Consider the following 21918-nt stretch of genomic DNA (forward strand, 5'->3'; position numbering starts at 1 on the left):
ACGCTGGGGATAGTGTGGTGTTATGGAGGAGTTGGCACTTTAAGAACTTGAAGTGTGGTGTGGCTCCTCCCCCTCTATCCCCCCCTCAGACTCCAGTCTTAGTTACTGTGCCCGAGAGGAGAAAAGAGACCAGGAAACCTCTGACAGAGAGAGAGAGAATGAAAACAAGACACCGAAACAAAAAATAAGTCAAAAGAACTTACATACAGACCATCGCATGCAACACAACCTGGCCACATGCGACCTGTAAAAACCCCTCCCTTACCAGAAGACCAGTGCCGGGAGGGCGCTCAGTGTCCCCTTCGGATTCGGAGAAAGGGAATTATCGGTGAGTACCAAATTCCTATTTTCTCCTTCATCCTCTGGGGACACTGAAGTACTACGCTGGGGACGTCCCAAAGCCATCCCCACGGGCGGGAAGGCGCTGGGCATCCTGAAGCACCGCGCGGCCAAACCTAGTAGAGGATGCCGCGAAGGTGTCAAACCTATAAAACTTAATAAAGGTATTGGGCCCAGACCAAGTGGCTGCCCTACATACCTGAGAAAGAGACACCCCCCTGGCCGCCGCCCAAGAAGGTCCCACCGAACGGGTGGAATGAGCCGAAACTCTAGTAGGCGGAGGCCGGGAGGCCTGAACATAAGCTTGTTTAATGGTTAGACAAATCCACCTGGCCAAAGTTTGCTTGGTAGCCGGCCAACCACGTTTTGCGGAACAGTATAGGACAAACAGAGAATCTGACTTCCTGAGATCCTTGGTTCTGTCCACATAAACCCGCAAAGTTCTGACCACATCCAGTGAAGCGAACTCTCCTGTCAAGGCCGGAACCACGATTGGCTGATTAAGATGATAAGCCGTCACCACTTTTGGCAAGTAATCCAATCTAGTCCGGAGTTCCGCCCTATCTGAGTGGAACACCAAATACGGAGAACGACATGAGAGAGCACTGAGGTCAGACACTCGTCTAGCCGATGCCAAAGCCAGTAAGATCACCGTCTTCCAGGTAAGTAAACGTAAATCAATAGATTCTAAAGGCTCAAACACCTCCGACTTGAGATAGTCCAGCACCAAAGGAAGATCCCAAGGTTCTTCCGGAGGTCTTACCGGAGGCGGCAGCCTTAGAACCCCATTCAAGAATGTTTGTATTTCCGGCATCAAGGCTAATCGCCTATGAAAGAAAACCGACAAGGCGGACACCTGGACCTTAAGGGACCCTAAACGAAGGCCCGCCTCAAACCCTGATTGCAGAAACCTCAACAATCGGGACAAAGAAAAAACAGCTGTAGGGCACTTGTGTCGTTCACACCACGACACATAAGCCTTCCAAATCATGTAATAATGCCGGGAAGTAACCTCCTTCCTGGCTCTCATCATTGTGGGAATGACCTCTTTAGGTACCCCACGCCTACTCAGCAGCTCGGCCTCAACAGCCACGCCGTCAAACGCAGCTGCCTTAATTCTTGGTAGACGAATGGTCCCTGTTTCAATAGATCCTCTCTTTGAGGCAGTAGCCAGGGTTGATCTATCAGGAGCCCCTGAAGATCGGCAAACCAAGGCCGACGAGGCCAGTTTGGAGCAATGAAAATCACCGTTGCCTTCTCGCGCTTGATCCGTTTGAGTACTAACTGAATCAAGGGTAACGGAGGGAACACATAGATTAGATGGTAATTCCACTCTGCGGTCAGAGCATCCGTCGCCACTGCCTCCGGATCTCGTGACCTGGAACAATACTGAGCCACCTTGCAATTCCGTTTGGATGCCATCATGTCTATCTGAGGTAACCCCCAACGATTGACAATCTGGCCAAACACCTCCGGATGCAGAGCCCACTCCCCTGGGTGCACATCCTGGCGACTTAAGTAGTCCGCTTCCCAATTGTCCACCCCTGGAATGAACACCGCCGAGAAGGCCAGAGAATTTCTCTCCGCCCATTGAAGGATCGGGCGTACCTCCTGCATAGCTGCCCGACTGCGCGTTCCACCCTGTCTGTTGATATATGCCACAGCCGTGGCATTGTCCGACTGAATTCGGATCGGCTTCCCTCTGATGAACAGGTCCGCCTTGAGAAGAGCCAGACGGATAGCCCGAATCTCCAGAATATTTATCGGCAGCCTTGATTCCTGCGGAGACCAACGGCCCTGAAAGTGACGTCCCATCACAACCGCCCCCCAGCCCCTCAGGCTGGCATCCGTCGTGATGATAGTCCACTCCCAGACTCCGAACCGACGCCCCTCCAACAGATTGGCCGTGTGAAGCCACCAGTGAAGGGACAGCCGACTGCAGGGTGAAAGAATTACCGTCCTGTGCATGTGGACATGCGAACCCGACCACTGTCTCAACAGATCGAGTTGAAAAGTCCTGGAGTGGAAACGGCCGAAAGACAGAGCCTCGAAGGAGGCGACCATCTTGCCAAGCAACCGAATGCAAAGGTGCACCGACACCCTCCGAGGACGAAGCACCTGCTTCACCAAGTCCTGAATCGAGGCAATTTTCTCCAAGGGAAGGAAGACCCGCTGTACTTCTGTGTCCAGAATCAGTCCAAGAAACAAAATCCTTTGGGAAGGTACCATCTGGGATTTGCCATAGTTTAGAATCCAGCCATGCCGAATCAAGGTCTGACAAGTCACGTGAAGAGCCTGTTCCAGCTGACTCCTGGATCCGGCTTTTATCAACAAATCGTCCAGATACGGAACAATCTTGACTCCTAGTGTGTGGAGAAAGGCAACCATGACTGCCATTACCTTGGTAAAAAGGCGAGGCGCCGATGACAGGCCAAAGGGCAGAGCCCGAAATTGAAAATGTTGGTCCTTGATTGCGAACCGAAGGAACCTCTGGTGTAAGTCGTAAATGGGAATATGTAGATAGGCATCCTTGACGTCCAAGGATGCCAAATATTCCCCCGGTTCCAGACCTGCCACCACCGAGCGAAGCGACTCCATTTTGAATCTGTGGTACATAATGTACTCGTTCAGCTTCTTTAAATTTAAGATCGGCCTTACCGACCCGTCTGGTTTTGGAACCAGGAAAAGAGGAGAATAAAACCCCTCTTTGCGTTGATCGGTTGGGACATGCATTACCACGCCGGCTGATAACAACCGCTGAACTGCTTGGAGTAGTAACTGGGAGTCTTTTTCCGCATGCGGAAGACCCATCGTAAAAAACTGTTGAGGAGGAGAACCGGCAAACTCTAGTTTGTATCCCCGAGACACGACTGAGAGAACCCACTTGTCCTTGCAGGATTCTTCCCAGACCTGCCGGAAATCCAGAAGCCGCGCTCCTACTCTGGGATCCCCCAGGTAGGAGGGGAGGGCGTCATGCCGCGGGCTTTTCTGGCTGCTTGGCGTCTGCACGCCGGGAGCCAGGGTTCGCGGCGGAGGTGGCGGCGCCAAAGCCTCTACCTCTACCACGGCCCGAGGTAAAGGAACCTCTGGACTTACCTCTAAATTTTGGGGCCCCTCGAAAGGAGCGAAAAGCCGGACCCTGGTAAGGTTTTTTCGGAGGAGGCGCTGAGGAAGGGAGGAAGGTAGATTTACCCCCTGTCGCCTGAGCAATTAATCTATCCAGCTCTGGGCCAAAAAGAACATCCCCCGTAAAGGGAAGAGCTTCCACTGCTTTTTTTATATCCGCCTCCGCCTGCCAAGACTTAAGCCACAAAGACCGTCTGGCTGTAATAGACAGAGCCGAGATCCTTGCCACCAGTGAAGCCGAATCCCTGGCCGCCTCTCCAATATATGCCGCGGATTCCCGCATTTGATCAGCCAACTGAGCTAACTCCTCAGGAGGCCTCTGCTCCTCCAAGCCCCTGGACAAATCCTCTGCCCATTTCTCCATGGCCCTGCTGACCCAGGAGATAACAAAAATAGGACGCAAAGAAACCCCAGCCGTAGAAAAGATGTGCTTAAGCCCCGCCTCCAAACGCCTATCTGGCGCCTCCTTCAGGGCCACCGCTCCCGGAATGGGAAGCGCTGCCTTCTTTGAAAGCTTAGAGACGGAAGCGTCCGCTAACGGCGGGTTCTCCCATTTCGCCCTGGCTTCCGGGGCAAAAGGGTAAGACGCCTTAAAGCGCCTGGATAACTGAAACTTTTTCTCAGGCACTTTCCAAATGTCCAACAGAGGCTTCTCCAACTCTATGGACTCAGGAAAAGTTACCGCAGCTTTAACAGGACGGCCAAAAATAGAAACCGGAGCAGGAGGTTCTTGCTCAGCAACATTAAGAGTCACCTTAATAGCCTGAATCAAGGCCTCTAAACCTTGAGCCTCATCCTGAACACCCTGCTCTTCATCCACAGGTGCAAAGGTATAATCCAACACCTGACACTCCCCCTCCTCTAGAGGGTTAACTTCCTCCTCATCAGAGGTATCAATCCTCAAAACCAAAGGAGCACCCCTTTTTTTAGGTGGAGGGGGGGCGCTGGACTGTGTAGGCATAACGGTGGATTGTACCAGCGAATCCACTGACCTAATCAACTCTCTGGCCCATGAAGGCTCAGCAGAAGACATAGTAGACAGATGAGAATGTAAAATCTCCCTGTCCCTACGAGACGCTGCCAGCTCAGAAGCTAAGGTAGCTAACACACTTGTAACCCCTTCAGCATTAAGGAGAGCAGCTTGCTGTTGAACAGCCCCTCCTTTATAGCAATCCTTACACAGTGACACACCTTTCACATGTTGTGTAAATTGCTGATTACACTGAGTGCAGGTGAACAGCTTCTGAGAAGCCTTAGAGCCAGAAGCTTTTGTTGCCATAATGCAATCCAATACAAACTTTCACACAGCACACTCTAACACACAGATAGCAGTGTAAACCCAGCAGTGTAAAAGAAGGAAATACAATAGGGGGAGAGGAGCTTACCTTCCCCGAATTAGCCCACCAGAATACTCCAAGCGGGGACTCCTAAAAAGGAGAACCCCTTCACTCACCCAGCGCAGTGACACAGTCTGTCCAGTCTGGGATGAAAAACGCTTTGCTGTCCTGAAGCAGAAGGGCTCTGAAGAGGCACAACAAACAGAGGAAGGCAGCGTGGGCTATTAGGAAGGCAGCGTTTGCTGCACTGAGGATTTTTAACCTGGAGGAGACGCCCATGACACGCCTCCTCCTTCCTCCGTCCCAGCGCGCGCTGAGGACAGCGGCGCTGAGACACAGTCTGCCCCTCAGCTGGACCAGCGCGTGACTCTGATCCAGCAGTCACCCGGCGCCCAGCGCCCCAGTCCTGATCTCTCCGGCGGGTGACTAGCCAACGGAGCAGTAACACAAGCCGCGAGCGGCTGTGGCTGCTTCCCCACACCTAGAGTGCAGGCGGCTGAGGTCAGCAGCGTGCACCGCACGCAGTGCCGCTCTGACCTCCCAGAGAGCTTTATACACACTGCAGGCAGCCAGTCTAACACTCAGGCTGCCTGCACACTTCTATACAAAACAAAAAACGGACAACCAGAGACCCCTGCGGGAGCCTCTTGCCCAGGGATCCTACTCCTCCGGGCACTAAACTAAGACTGGAGTCTGAGGGGGGGATAGAGGGGGAGGAGCCACACCACACTTCAAGTTCTTAAAGTGCCAACTCCTCCATAACACCACACTATCCCCAGCGTAGTACTTCAGTGTCCCCAGAGGATGAAGGAGAAACACAAATATATTTTATGGAACAATGTTTCAAAACATGAAACCAAGTTTGTGTACCATCAGCCACTGTATTTGTATGCCAAGCAATCATTTTCTTGCACATAGCTACACTTAAGGGCCCCATACACTAAAATGATATGCCTGACCCTGAAGTCTAATGCAATTTCCCTTGAACTCTCCCTGGGCCTTCCCGGGAGTGATTCCATCGGATTTTGTAATTTGGTGTCTTTTTTGCATGCGATTGATCAACCCAAGATAAATCGCATAAGATATATCTAAAGGCTCCCATCCACTAGTGCGATATGGCCTGTTTCATGCTATTGCGATGTTTTTCTGCAATGCATCGTTTGAAAACCAGCACATTGCAGGTGCTTTTCCTGTGATTGCGATGCCATGAGCACTCCCGTGCACCTCGCATCGCAGATCTCACTGGCTTCCACAAATTTGCTGGTTTACCCTGCTAGGATCACATAAGATACATTGTATGCAAAAGGTCCGCATACAATGTATTCTATGCAATCCTGTCCCCCAAGAGTCACCAAGTGAGATTGCGGGGTACCGCATGTGATACCTCGCACTTGTGGATGGGGGCCTTAAGTTGTTGTTTAGTTCAAACACCTGAAAGGGACAGAAATGTTAACCAATACCCCTCTTACACCAAAATTCCGGATCCGACCCGGTATTTGGAACTGTTCAGTGCCGACCCGCAGTGTAAACAGGGGTGGCACTTGGAGACATCATTTCCAAGCACCAGTAACGCTGATTGTTGCACTAGGGCCCCCAGCCCCCATGCACTTCGAGCAGCCCCCGTCCACGAGGTGAATGGATGCCGCATACAGGCATCCATTCACCTCTTTACAGCCTCCGCTATCTGCACAACAGTACAGCAGCAGAAGCTGTGTGCACCCCCATCCAACCTCCTTACTGATCACAGGAAGCTGCAGTCCAGAGGTTGGGCATCCCCATTGCTGTAAACAGGAGCCGGGTCAGATGACCCAGCATACCAATTTACACTGCCCAGTACCTAGGTCCTGTCCATGTTCCAACCTGGTCAGAAGTCCTGTGTAAGTGGACATGGGTTGACCCAGTCCACGAGAGGAAAACTCAGGCTTTTGCGGCCGTGTAAAAGGGGTAATAGTGATCAAATGTTTGTAAGTGACATGGTGGCTTGAGCAGCTCAGAAAGCACAACATTTCTGTGATTTTCATTCACAACTGTCCCACTCAGCTATTTGGGCAAAAACACCTTAGAAGGGATTAACGGACAGACAGGACATAGTAACTCTGATAGTCATGCTTTACAGACAGTGATCAGAAATGTGCGCTAAAGCGCTCATTTTACCCTAAATTGCAGACTAGCTTTACAAAATGAGTGTGTCCACCAGAAATGCGCTCTTTTTTGTGGCACCGCCCCCCCCATGAAAGATGGAGACTTGTAGGGGTGGCCTGCCGGTGCTGGTAAAAGAACAAGACCTGCCTCATTGCTTCTTCCCCTCCCTCACTTCACCCCACCCGTCAACCACCTATCACCTTGCCACACCGTCACCGCGCCCCCATTCATTCCCTATCACAACACACCCTACAAGTCTTCTCCCTCGTCACCTCCCCTCACAATGCTCTCCTTTTCTCCACTCCACCCTGTCTGTATACATCCTAATTTTGGTAAAGTTTTAGTTTACATTATGCAGTACTAGTCTGCATATTGTGGCCTCTACAGTAGGAGTAGGTAATGAGGGGCAGATTTTATTAAGCTTGGTGAAATGATAAAGTGTCTCGTTTTTATCACCGTCCAATCAGTTCCCGCCTGTCATTTTTCAAATCAAGCCTGTAACTTCACAGGTAGGAGCTTATTGGCCGGAGATAAAAAAACAGACAGTTTATCACTTCACCGAGCTTAATAAATCTGCATCTGAGTGACTAATGCTGTGTACACACGGGGGAGATATATTGCTCAGCCATATATTGCTGAGCAATATATGGCTGAGCAATATATTGCTCACTTTCTACTTTACATCAGCGACCAGAGATGGACGCTGATGAAAAAGAAACTGCCGGGGGAAGCCCGGCAGTGGTAATCAGCTGGTCGCAGGAGCATGTTCCTGCGACCAGCGATCACCACAGGGGCAAAAACGGGAGAGCGCACCCGGCGATATATCGCCGGTGCACACTCCCATTGCGGGCAATATGGTCGCTTAGCGACCATATTTCCTGCGATTTGGCACAAAATCGCCCCTGTGTGTACGCACCTTAACTCCATGCACACAATAAGCAATGTTTAGGTTACTGCTGTGGTAGGCCTAGAGGAGTAAATGTTGTGTAAATTGACAGCAGTAGCCTAAAAATAGCCTAAACAGTGCACTGCGATCAGTGACATTTTAGTTTGATATACACGCCGACCTCCATGTAAAACGGTTATCAGAATTGGAGATGGTCAGGTGAGGACAATCTTCAAAGTTACTCCAATTATGATGGAATGATACTACTGGAAATATGCCAGCCTCACATGGGTCAACATGCATTAGGTCGACCACTGAAATGTAATATGCATCAAGGTCAACAGGGACATTAGGGCAACACAAGTATTAGGTCGACAGTCAAAAAGTTGACATGGGGTTTATCACAGTCGACAAGGAGACGAAAAAAGTACACCGCATTCCCTCACATGGCTCGCCATGCTTCGGGCACGGTACGCTCAGCACACTATTCTATTCACCCACCACGCTCTAGTCGGCACAAAAGTGAAAAACCCCATGTAGACCTTTTGACTGTCGATCTAACCCCATGGCAACCATCAGTGGTCGGTTCAGTGACCGTATACCACTGATATATACTATTAAAAACCTTATAAAATGACCAGGATGTTCAAATGTCTTAATTTGATTATGGCGCTCAATCTCGCGTTCTAAAGTAACAGGTGATGGGTGGAGACATTGAACTTTTATTTTTTTAAATCATGCTCGTATTGCCCAGACAGGCCGGGTTTAGCCGTGTAAAATAGTTAGAGCCAAAAAGGTGCTGGACACAACCCAAAAAGTGCCATTTGGCTGTCCAAACAGTTCATATTTCTACATTTAAGCTATCCAGCTAAGGGTGCTGCCAATGTTAGTACCTACTGCTTATTGCAATGTAAACAATTGAATTCTGTCCTGTAATATGATTACGGAAACCCAGTGACTGTTACTGGTATATACGGTTTTTGGTACTTATGTTAGTTGGGCATCCACTATAGTTAGTACGCTCATACCCCCACTATCCATGCTGGCATGGAGTTGATTTTATATAGTGTGGCGAGCCCTGCGGGAAAAACTAAGCAAATAGCTTAGTGGGCGCCCAACTAACATATAAGTACCCTGTTTTTATATGAATGCTGGATTTTTAATTACATTGTCTTCTTGAGCTGCATAGCATATAAAAAATAAAGCTTGAACAGAGAAATATTGGGGTCAACCAATTAAATGAGTTTGATCCTGAAAGCACTTCTCACTGCAATCCAATATGCAATCCAATTCCAATCTTGCATTTTATAGAATAAAGCGTTTTTATTTTGTGTGGCAGGTGAATAGGTAAGCGAAACCTTTAATTCAAAAGTAAAAACTGTCGGTACAGCACTTTAGGTACATTTCTCCCAATGCATTTGGGGGGGGTTCAAATAGCATAATCTGGACAATAGACATGTCTGTTTTCAGGTGAATTCATCTAAAAGAGCTCACTAATGATAAATATTAGACAGACGTGTGTGGAGGTGCTACAGTGATAGGACAGGTTTTTTTGAACTTGCAGATGGTAGAAGTGTTTAATCCACATTATTACCAAGTTTTAGAATTCATTTTATGTACATCATTAGGTGGAAAGACTAATTTGATGAAAAATGGCTGCTATAAATTTTTCAACTATTGCCAACGTGTAAATATCGTATTAGATGCCTTTCAAAAACCTCCACAGAACAAACTTCTATAGGGTCCTGTTAGCTCAGTTTTCTGCCCAGCATGGTTTTCAAGTTTTGTTTGGTGTGATTTTTCCAAAAATCACACCACCTCTCACGACTTCTACTGTGAATTGGGATTTTAATTGGATACCACAATTCCCAGGTGCCAGATGTGCAATTTTCAGGAAAAAAAAATATACTTTTTGAAAACTTGTACCTAAATAGATTGACCCCATGCTGCTTCTAAGGCAAATACAATATTGATACACAGCCATGCAGATTTAGCCTGGTGAATGGATTGCTGGTGAATCCATTCACCAGGCTGAATTCGCATGGCTGTACCTGAGGAAGGCTTATTATAAGCAGAAACACGTTGGTGACTACTAGTGGAGGCTAGAACACCATGAATTGGACCTTTAGAGGCTATCGTGAGTTATCTGTGGAGACCCGGGATTTCCTAAGAGAAGCTTCCATTTTCAATTGTACATCTGAAATATAGCCTTTGTATAAGGTCATACACGGTATTTTGCCCCCTTGTGTTTTTATGCTGTTTTAATTCATGTGGAATAAATGCTTACTTTACACTATGTGGAGCATTTTCTCATTTTATCCGAGGTAAATGAAGATTTGACAAGTTCTTAAGGTGCCCATACACGTACCAATTAACCGGTACTTTTTGTGCTAAAATAGCATTGCATCGCATGCACGACAATGCTATTTTAGCACAAAAAGTACCGGGTAATCAGTACGTGTATGGGCACCTTTAATCCTTGGGATTATATTGTAAGAGAATCTGAGACATCTTGTGGCCTAAGTTAAGGCCTCTATCTGGTACAGAGTAGAAATAAAATATACGTGACTGTTTTAACATATTATATTTTTGGAGAGTACTGCTCTATGAGAAGTGTGTTTTTCTTTGAGGTATTTTATATATGAATACAACATAGGACTACCAACACTGAAGATTATATATCTCAAGTGGGAGCACATCACATCCGAATCCCCCCTTTACATACAGCATTCTCATTCGGCCAGCTGAATAAAGGGTGTGAGATGGGGTTCCATTGGCAGAATTTAAATGATGTGGAAATTTGCACCATTCATCCGGAATTGAATTACCCCCATTATTTTTAGTTTTAGTAACATTGTTACTGCAAAACAAGTACTAACACTGAATATGTACAGTAATATTTGTTTATGGTATGTGTGTATTTAACTTATGAAGTTTCATTTAACTACATTAAGTTTGGTTTATAATTATACTGAATTAAATAAAGAGAGCGCGCACTGTGTTGATCTATTATTTTTACTCAATAAAAAATTAAATACAGTAAACAGTACATAATGTTAAAAGAATATACACAATTTTAAAAAGCATATGCAGATACAGTTGATATATATATATGTCTCCGACTTGGTATTGAACCTGAATATTGCGAAAAGTGCCTCTGTTCAAAGAATGGATCCTTTAAAAAGTCAATCGTAACTTTGTATAGGAAGATTGGAGTTAAATTGACACATTTGTCTTAGTTCCTATGTAAAGACATAGGAACTAAGACAAATGTGTCAATTTAACTCCAATCTTCCTATACAAAGTTACGATTGACTTTTTAAAGGATCCATTCTTTGAACAGAGGCACTTTTCGCAATATTCAGGTTCAATACCAAGTCGGAGACATATATATATATATATATATATATATCAACTGTATCTGCATATGCTTTTTAAAATTGTGTATATTCTTTTAACATTATGTACTGTTTACTGTATTTAATTTTTTATTGAGTAAAAATAATAGATCAACACAGTGCGCGCTCTCTTTATTTAATTTAGTTTTCTGCTTTGATTCTAGATAGGCATTTCTGGCCTTCTAGTTGATTGGGAGCAGCCATCTAAGCTGTGGACCAAAGATATAAATATATATACATATAGATTTACTAATTTATCATTTAACACATTGCGCCTGATTTTCCATTGTTATTGGTAAATTTCTTCTATAATTATACTGGTTGTTTAGAGGTTTTATTAATAGGATATCAGCACAGTTAAGTGGGTTTTCACCATGTGATGCGAAATGCAAATGGTAGTCAAATATTATTTTAAAAAATTGTTTCGTCTTGTCAGTGTGTTAGGATAGTGGGGAATATTTTCTTGCTGCTCATTTTTCTATGTACCTTTCAAAGCAATTGCATGATTTAAATGCCACAGTATTGTTGTACAATAATTCCATCCCTTTGCAATCGCAGTTTGACCATTTTCAAATGCATGGTTTCCTCAAAGCTTGTCCTTAAGACACCCAATAGTTAAGATTTCAAAATATCCATGCTTAAGCACAAGTTGGTACCACATTTTATAGATTTTCTTAAACATGCATGTGAATGACAAACAACAGCATTTTATAAATAGGGATAGTAAAAAAGACAAAACAGGTTACATTTTTATAGCTCCTACTGTATCTAAAATTGGGAGTTGTTTTTTTTCCCAAATAAATCCTTATAGAAATTCCAACATCAGTGTCTGCACCTAAATTGTGTTTCTTTTTGTCTTTTATTTATTTAACAGATTCATTAGCAGCAGCAACCATTTTTTTTAAATCAAAATTGTTGATAGGTTTATGACACAAGCACAATAATATTCATAACTTCAATTTCAGTATAGAGTGTGTAAAGGAAAAAACACAACATGGTACTTATATGTTATTTGGGCACCCACTAAGCTATTTGCTTAATGGGCTATTCTGCGTAGGGAAATCGCATCGCAAGGGCCATTTTAGTGCCATGCGATGCGATTTTTAACGTAATTTATTCACTGCTCTGTGTGCCCCCAAGGTATCGCATCTGCCGCAAAATCACATGCGATTTTATAGGGTGTGCGATGCCATTACATTAGGTACACAATATGATTGTATGCACTAAAAATAGCTTTTACGCACCACCCCGAAGCATGACAAGCGCAGCTAGCTCCGCGAGGGGTAGCAGAACGCGTCCTCCGACCTTCTCATACCCCTACTATCCACGTCGGCATAGAGTTTATTTAATATAGTGTGGCGAGCGCAGTGAGCCACCGAGCCCGAAGCATGGCGAGCACCGGGAGGGGACACGGAATACATGTAAAGTAATCTGCGTCTGCTCGCTGCGCTCGCCACACTATATAAAATCAATTCCACACCGATGTGGATAGTGTGGGTATGAAAAAGTCTGAGGACGCGTTCCGCTGCTGCTCGCCACGCTTCGGGGTAGCGTGGATAGTGGGGGGGTGTGTGGCATCGCACACCCTATAAAATCGCATGTGATTTTGCGGGAGGTGCAATGCGATCCCCTGGGGCTAAAAGAGCAGTGAATAAATTACATAGGAAAATCGCATCGCATTCCCCTTAAAATGGCCCATGCGATTTTCCTAAGTTACTGTACGTATGCTAATTGGTCGCCCAACTAACATATAAGTACCCACAACATAAGTACAAATAATGGTGAAGGTATGTTTAATCTTTAAACCAATATCATTGGGGTAGACTCAATACAGTGCGCAGTGAATAGCGTTGGGAGGGAGCTCACAGATCTATTCTAATCAGCACGCTGCTAAATTGGAGAATGCTGGTACACGCAGGTGTTTAGTCACGAGTACTCCCATTTTCTGACTTACAGTAAGTGGCCCGAAGCAATGCGGTTTGTGCCACACTAGGGCTTAAAAACACATTGCAGCCCTGGTGTTTCCAGATTTCTGCTCGCACCCCAAGAAGGATGCGAGCATAAATTAGCCACAGGAGCTCTCTCCCGGCAATCTTCAAGGCGCATTGTATTGAATCAACCCCATCATGGCACTGTGAGTTATGCGACCATAAATCGCTGTTTAAGAGATATTTACACTTGTATGGGGCATACAATAGAAATGTTTTAACAAATCAGTCAATTAATCATGCCCCATACACTAGAATGCTTATTCACAGATACTGCACAATTTACTTAGGTACTTGTGGAGTATCACGGCTCCCATCGCATGCCATATGTAGTGGCATGCGATGCGATTTTACCATGTTTTTATGCATTTTTGATAAAAATCGCATCGCATTTTTCACACTGTACCACCCCCACTATCAACGCCAACCCGAAGCGTGGTGAGCGCAGCGAGCCCGCGAGGGGCGGCGGTACGCGTCCTACTACCTTTTCAAACCCCCACTATCCACGTCGGCGTGGAGTTGAGAATATAAAGTGTGGCGAGCACAGCGAGCCCCGCGAGGGGACGCGGATACTTGTGAAGCCCGCGAGGGGACACCGATACCTGTGAAGGTATCCGCGTCTGCTCGCCACTCTTCGGGCTCGGTGGCTCGCTGCGCTCGCCACACTTTCTATTTTCAGCTCCAGGCCGACGTGGATAGTGGGGGTATGAAAAGGTCGTAGGACGCGTACCGCTGTGCTCGCCACGCTTCGGGTTGGCGTTGATAGTGGGGGTGGTACAGTGTGAAAAATGACATTTGGGTGCATTTTAAATGATTTCAACTCATGTCCATAATTTCAGTGAAAAATGACATCGCATCATCATGTGATGCGATTTTTACCTGTACGATGCCCATCGTGGGAGCCGTGATACTACACAAGTACCTTTACGTATATACTGTGTACATCAGTGATTCCCAAATCAGTGATTCACCCTGGGGTGACTTGGAGGACTTGCAGGGGTGCCTTGGATTGGTGATCCTTGACCAATTCAAAATTATTTATGACCAATATAATAGAAAAATTGTAGGCAAACAAAAGTGAATCCTGTCCATTACCACATAACTGGTGATAGCAACAGAAATTGCTTATTAATTTTTTTTCCTATTTTATCAATCGGAAACTTTTGGCCTAGTGGTGCCGTGAAAAATTTTCAGATACTCAGGGGCTCCCTCATTCAAAAATTTTGGGAACCACTGGGGTACATACTAAATGGGGGTGTGTCCCAGTGATGTCAGTAACTGTACAATATATCATATGTGAACGTGACATGAACCGTAAAGAGAGAATAACTGTCACAGTATGTCCCAGCTGAACTACGAGACTTGGAATGAACATCCTCCCCTAACATATGTTACTGAACAATATAAAAGCTACAGAGACGTACACACGTTAGCAGATCAAGAAACTGCAGTTATATGACATCAGAAACGGTTCAGGACGAAAAACTCCTGACCTATCAATGGCGTTCATTTTATTAAAGCGAAAGATCAGGAGTAATGTGCAAGTGCACCACAAATGCATGGGAAACCAAACTCCTGCCACTTCAATGATGGGCACAGCTGGTCAGAAGTTCCCAATAGCAAGCTACCTTCCTGTGTCACACATACAGACTGTGACACATGAGCCATTATAGAAACAGCGGCTGGTTATCACTCCACGCTGGGCCCCCATGTTAGTGATCTTCCCTCCACCCCTACTCCTCACATGGGCGCGCAGGTGACACACGCCAGGCCGCTCTCCGTCTCGGACATATCCCGGAAGCACAGGGCCTACCTGTCCATCAAGCTGGCTCTGGGTCTGACCCTGAGTCTGGGTCTGGCTGGGAAGAGTGAAGTCGGTAAACTCGAACTCCGAGCCCTGAGTATCAGCTCCGAGCAGCTCGGCCTCCTCCGTGTCCAGGAAGGTGAGCGTCTGCGAGCTGGGCCCGTACGCCTCCACACTCATCATGCACCGGCCGGGGTGGGGGGGACTGCTGCGCTGGCACCGAAATCTTCCAAGTGACGGAACGGGAGTTGATGAGGCAGTTTCCGCTGTAGCTGCTCACACGCAACCGTCACCAACCGCGGGCAGAACGACCAACCGCTTCAGCTCTCGGGCACCCACCGTCGCAAATGACGTCACGCGCTCCACGCAGGACCGAAGCACGCTTGCGCGGAAATGTGACGTAACCACGCAGAGTACCATAACCCGCTGCGCTATGTAAATCCCAACATCCCTGTTGTTACAGACGACTCGAACACAAAAATTTTCTGCTGCCCCGGAAATGGGGAGACCGGAACTCGTGAACGTAGGGGGTCACAGAAATTGGGATGGCGGGATCTTTCTTGCACTGACAGTGTGATTGCCGAGGGCTGTAATAGTACGCGGGTGACGTCACTGACACGCCGGCGCCTAGCAGGGTAGGCTGCCCCGCCAGTATTAGTGCCTGAATGCAGGGAGGAGGAGGAGGTCACTCTCGGCGACTGGTGACCTCGTAGTCTCTGCCTGCTGCGGTGTCACGTCACGGGAAATATCCGTCCGTATTATTATTGATCCTGCTTGTAGGACCGTGGGACTCGGTTATAGCTAACGCTTCCTCGCACACCACCTCCCTCCCTTAGTTCTAAGGAATCCTCCTTGAATATTGTTGTATATATTTCATTTGTTAGCTTTGTTTGTTGATATTGGCCGTAGTTTTATTATTATTATGTATTTATTTTCCTGACTAGTTTAACAACATTTTGCCCTTCGGGCAGTGAGCACGTTTGTCAAAATCTAGGCAGCCATGGCTGTGTTGACTCCAATCTGTGAAATTATTGCATGTGGTATTGGTACTGCAGTAGAAAATCATGGAGTTTCTTACACCCTACTGTTTTAGCTAGTACAGTACCACTTTCACTAATAGGCTGTCTGGCTAAATCCAATTTACCATTTTGTATTTTTATTTTTTTATATGTACCAGGGAAGCGGCATTGTGAAAACAATATGGTGTTTGTGCTGTGGCAAGCTGGCTGGCGTGCTACACCAATTTTTTTTTTAAATTATTATTGGCATCTGAGGTGGTGCTACAAACTCCCTGTGCAGTGACCTAAATCATGCATAGGCTGTGTACACATGTGCGGACCCTCTCCCCTAACCCCTCTCAGCCAAAAAGGTGCAAGAGGGGAAAATAGGGATTGGTGGGTCGTCTTGCCGAAGCTCAGAGCGACCCTCAACCCCCAGAAGGGTTAGGGTGAGTGGTTCCTCCTCGCCAAAGCTTGGAGAGACCCTCAGTAGTCTACCCTTCGGCTTGGGGGTCACCCTTGGGGACCTCAGCTCTCCCACCAAAGGAGAGAGCTTTGGTACTGGAGAGTTGGTAAGGGTCGTACACACAGCCCAAAAAACGTGGCTAAACGGAAAAAATGGCACAGGAGAGGGTTGAAGAGAAATCAAGAGACCTCGACCAGTAGGCTGGAGTTGGGGTGTGAATAACTCTTGCCCAGGGTAAGGACGTGTAGTGCTATCAGGGAGACTGTGTACAGTCCATGTGCCATACTAGTGCATGGTGTACAGGCTCACCAGTGCAGGGTTCAGGCAACCCCGAGTTTCCCTGGGCCTGAACTCAATAAATTAATTTCTCAGGCTACAGGCGGCAAATCTACTTTCCTGCTATCATTGCCACCATCTTCGAAAAGGCCTTATGGAGCACCGTCCTTTCGAGGTACAGCAGGAGGTAGAGGCAGAGGGGCCTTCTCAGCATTTAGAGCAAGACGTGGTAGGGGAGCATCCACGTCGGTGCCCACAGCATCTACCGCTTGCCGCCAGCAGCAGAAGCCCCCTGAGAAACCCGTTTCATGACGGGATCCCGACCACCTGGGAACTCCTCAGGTGGGTGCAAGACTGTTAGATTTTACAGAGGAATGGAGACAGACTTGCACGGATTGGTGAGCTGAACAGGTAAAAAGGTACCAGCTGGAGTTCAGTTTTTTCCTCCAGAATTTTTTTTTCAACAGGGCTCCCATTGTTGAAATCAAAAAGGGAAGCTCTTGAGGCAGCGATACAGAAACTGTTACAATCGAGAGTAATTGTAACAGTTCCGGTGGAACAAAAAGGAAAATGGTTTTATTCCACATTTTTTTTGGTGCCAAAACCAAATAGCACATTTCGTCCAATCCTAAATCTCAAGACATTAAATCTCTTTATTGTTTACCGAAAATTCAAGATGGAGTCGGTGCGTTCGGTAGTAGCAGGACTCGAACTAGGGGAATTTCTTATGTCGCTAGACATACGAGATGCGTATCTTCATGTTCCCATTTGGGAACCTCATCAGCAATTTCTTTGGTTCGCAATACAAAGGAATAATTTTCAATTCCGAGCACTTCTGTTCGGCCTGTCATCGGCACCTCAAATTTTGACCAAAATAATGGCGTGCATGGTGGCAGCCTTGCGTCAACAAGGGATCACCATCATCCCATATATGGACGATCTCCTTCTAAAAGCCCCATCCAGGGACAGGTTGGTGGCAGATGCTTACCGTACATATGAATTCTTGATCCAACATGGCTGGATAATCACTTTTCCAAAATCCCAGTTACAGCCTTCCTAGAGGCTCCTGTTCCTAGGACTTCTGTTTGACACGGTCCAACAGTGAATATGTCTTCCGTCGGACAAGATTTCGTCCCTCCAAGCCTTGGTGAGACAGGTGTTGGACGCAAAACTTCTCACAGTTCACCTTTTGTATAGGTTACTGGGGAAGATGGTGGCCACTTTCGAGGCCCTTCAGTATGGGAGGTTCCGATCCAGGACTTTTCAATTGGATATCCTTTCCCAATGGTCGGGTCTCACCTTGAAATGCGGAAAGGCATAATTCTGAAACCCCAAACCAGAATCTCGCTGCTGTGGTGGCTTTGCACGGACCATTTTTTTGAAGGGTCGTCTATTTGGTCTCCTAGACTGGACATTAGTGACGACAGATGCCAGCACTCGAGGTTGGGGAGCTGTGACTCAGGGCCAATCATGTCAGGGTCGGTGGTCCCGACAAGTCTCAGCTTCATATTTTCTCGAGATAAGAGCCATTCGGTTGGTATTACATCAAGCCGCTCACCTACTTCAAGGGAGAGCAATTCAAGTGCAGTCGGACAATGCCACTGCAGTGGCATATCTCAACATGCAATTGGGCACGAAGAGTCAGGCTGCAATGAGAGAGGTTTGTCCGATTATTTCCCCCCCCCCCTCTGGGCAGAGCACAATGAGCTGAGTCTGTCAGCAGTGTTTCTGCCTGGGTTAGACAATTGAGAGGCAGACTACTTGAGCCGTCAGGACCTCCACCCAGGGGAGTAGGCTCTGAATCCAGAAGTATTTCACCAGTTGACACTCAGGTGGGGCATGCTTCAACTGGACTTGATGGCATCCAGAAGGAACAACAAGCTCCCACTATACTTTGCAAGATCAAGAGATCCAGCAGCAGTGGCGACAGATGTTTTCTCCGTTCGGTGGGGGTTCAGTCTAGTGTATGCCTTCCCACCATTTCCACTCCTGCCTCGGCTTCTCAAGAAAATCAAGAGCGACTCAGCCATGGTGATCCTGATTGCTCCAGATTGGCCGAGGAGGGCTTGGTACACGGACCTCAGACGCATGCTAGTGGACGATCCATGGAGATTGCCATTCAGGAAAGATCTGCTTCTGCAAAGGCCGTGCATCTACGCAGACTTACCTCATCTTCATTTAACTGCATGGCTGTTGAAGCGGAATTGTTAAAAAGACGCGGTATGCCACTGGTGGCTATCCCTACCATGGTTAGAGCAAGGAAGGAGGTCACATAAGCTCACTATCATTGGATCTGGAAGACGTACATCATATGGTGTGAAAGCCATCAGTTTCCAAAGGTAGTTTTTTTCTTTGGCTCATCTTCTTTTCTACAATCCGGTTTCACAAAGGGATTAAGTCTAAGCACATTAAAGGTCCAAATTTCGGCCTTGTCCGTGTTCTTTCACAGAAGGTTAGCCCTAATCCCAGAGGTTCAAACCTTCTTTAAGGGGGTTCTTCGACTAAGACCGCCCTTTATGGCTCTGGCAGAACCTTGGGACCTGCCCTTAGTTTTACATTTTTTACAGTCCTGTTGTTTTGAGCCATTGGAAACTGTCGATTTGCGTTACTTATCTTTGAAAACGCATATGTTGTTGGCATTGGCCTCGTCTCGGTTTTGGACCTCAGTGCCTTGTCCTGTCCACCATTTTTCATTTGGACAGAGCAGAACTGAGGACACGTCAGGATTACCTGCCGAAAGTGGTGTCGGCATTTCATATAAATGAGCCTATTGTGGTTCCAGTTTTGTCGGGAGATTTATCATCCCTAGATGTTGTTCGAGCGTTACGTATTTACGTTAATCGAACAGAGTATCAGAAAATCAGATTCATTGTTTATCCTGTATGATGCAGGAAAAAGAGGTTTTCCAGCATCTAAGGCGACATTAGCTTGCTGGATTTGTATGACAATACGTGAAGCCTATCTTGCTACTTCACGTCCTGTTTCAGCAGTTCTGACAGCCCATTCCACCTGTTCAGTTGGGACCTCAATGCACTTCATTGTCACAGACTTGCAAGATTATAAGTTGGTCAAAGGGATAAAAACAGCCAACTGTTGTAGCATAGGGCACAATTATTTATTTATTTGGTACTTGTGTAGTTTCACGGCACCAGCTTACGCTGTCAGCGTAGCGTACTTTTCAGAATCAGACCGCGCCCAGCATAGTCAGTCAGAAATAGCATAGCGTCCCTGGCTGCCTTACTTGTGTAGTTTCAAATGCTGGCTACTTTCAAATGCTTATACAAACAGCTTCGTTGAATAATATATATCCATGCATATGAATGTGCAGTGACTGAGGAAACCACATTCTGCACCTGTACACTACATAGTCAGTGCTATTTTTCAGCAGGAACTCGGTTCCTGAACCTCTTATTAAATATGACCTCATCAGGAACTGGGTTCCTGAACCTGTTCTTGGCCAAAATGTTAACACAATCTTATTTATGTATACTTTATAACCCTTAAATAGAACGACAAATGCTGAAATAATTGCACGCCAACACAAACTTGTAAAAAAAAATGTATGACGATGCTTTACTTGAAAAATAGCTTATTTACAGGTATTTGCAAATGCAGACTAACACAAGAAACCTAAAATTTAATAGCTAATACTTAAACAGGTCTAAATCAAATCAAAATGGAAACCTATTAAGGACAGTGATCAGCCATTAAACCTCCTTCATAGTTACCTCCAGCCCCCGTGCTTGCCTGTTCTTCCTCAACTGATTCAATGTAGATAAATGTAAGGTTATGCACCTTGGGAGACACAACCAGTGTGCAAGTTACAACCTTAGCGGAGAGGAACTGGGTAATTCCATACTTGAAAAGGATCTAGGAGTCCAAATAGACAGCAAACTGGGATGTAGTGCCCATTGTAATGTAGCTACAAAAAAGCCAACAAAATTCTGGCATGTATTAAGAGGGGAATGGAAACTAGGGACTCAAGGGTAATTATGCCACTATATAAAGCATTGGTGAGACCTCACCTCGAGTACGGAGTGCAGTTCTGGGCCCCACACTATAAAAAGGACATCATAGAATTAGAAAAAGTCCAAAGGCGAGCAACAAAGCTTATTAGGGGAATGGAGAATTTAAGCTACGGGGAGAGATTAAGCAATTTGGGACTATTTACATTAGAAAAGAGACGTTTAAGGGTGGACATGCTCAACATGTACAAGTATATCAAGGGCCAATATAAGGAACTGTCACACACCCTCTTTTCTACCAGAAAGGAATCTAGGACACGAGGGCATGAGTTTAGATTAGAAGAAAAAGATTTCATTTAGCTAGTAGAAAGAATTTCTTTACGGTCAGATCAGTCAAACTCTGGAACTCTCTTCCCAGAGAGGTGGTAACGGCTGGCTCATTAAATGCGTTCAAGGCAAAGTTGGACAAACATTTACTGGAGAAAAACATCCATGGGTACAAATAAGAAATATAATTTGTCAGTAAAATACCAGAACCTACCAAATCAGCAATGGATATCTATACCAGGTTGAACTAGATGGACGCAAGTCTTTTTTCAGCCTTACCTGATATGTAACTGCCTGCCCCTTCCTTCTCTAACTCTGATATTTAAACCTTAATCACAATTAATGACTCATAAGCATGGAGTCTTATTGGCAAGCTTTGCTTTCAATCATGATGTCATCATTCACCCAACACCCACCTTATTTGTTACTAGGGAAAGATTCAGTGGCCTTGGGGTCTACGCATGTGTGGGCCTGTTCTCATATTTTTGATAAGTTTGTAGAGACTAGCTGTCTGTCCTTGCTCCACTATACTGTCAACATCACATTCTCTATAAAAAATCACTTCTACAGTACTGTTCTGAATCTTCAGCCATTTTATAATGTTTTTATGCAAGTCATAGTTGACAAAATGGTTGCTGCTTCTAACAAACACCTGCTGCTTAGTGCAAAGGGTAGGCCTCATATGCCATGGCTAGTACATTGTGCAACAAGCTAACGCCATCTGCAGCAATAAATAACAGTATTTAAGAAAACAGTAACACAAGCATAGAATTATTGATGCGTTAATTTCAGTTTTAACAATGTACTTTCCATAAGATAAGTTTTATATTAATTATTATTAGTGCCTTTGCTTCTAAATACAATCT

At 46.0% G+C, this 21918-nt stretch overlaps 1 protein-coding gene across 1 annotated transcript in view; it reads right to left on the bottom strand.

Annotated features, from left to right (window-relative positions):
- The window catches only part of UPF1 (UPF1 RNA helicase and ATPase), a 66001-nt gene extending 50486 nt beyond the window's left edge, over positions 1-15515 (bottom strand). Inside the window, exon 1 of the mRNA XM_083179439.1 lies at positions 15030-15515. Coding sequence (XP_083035565.1) covers positions 15030-15203 — 174 coding nt within the window. The 5' untranslated portion in view covers positions 15204-15515. The remainder of the gene's footprint in view (positions 1-15029) is intronic.
- Between the last annotated feature and the right edge of the window lie 6403 nt (positions 15516-21918).

This window comes from Crinia signifera, chromosome 1, assembly GCF_055691185.1.
Source record: "Crinia signifera chromosome 1, ASM5569118v1, whole genome shotgun sequence".
Lineage (NCBI taxonomy): Eukaryota > Metazoa > Chordata > Amphibia > Anura > Myobatrachidae > Crinia > Crinia signifera.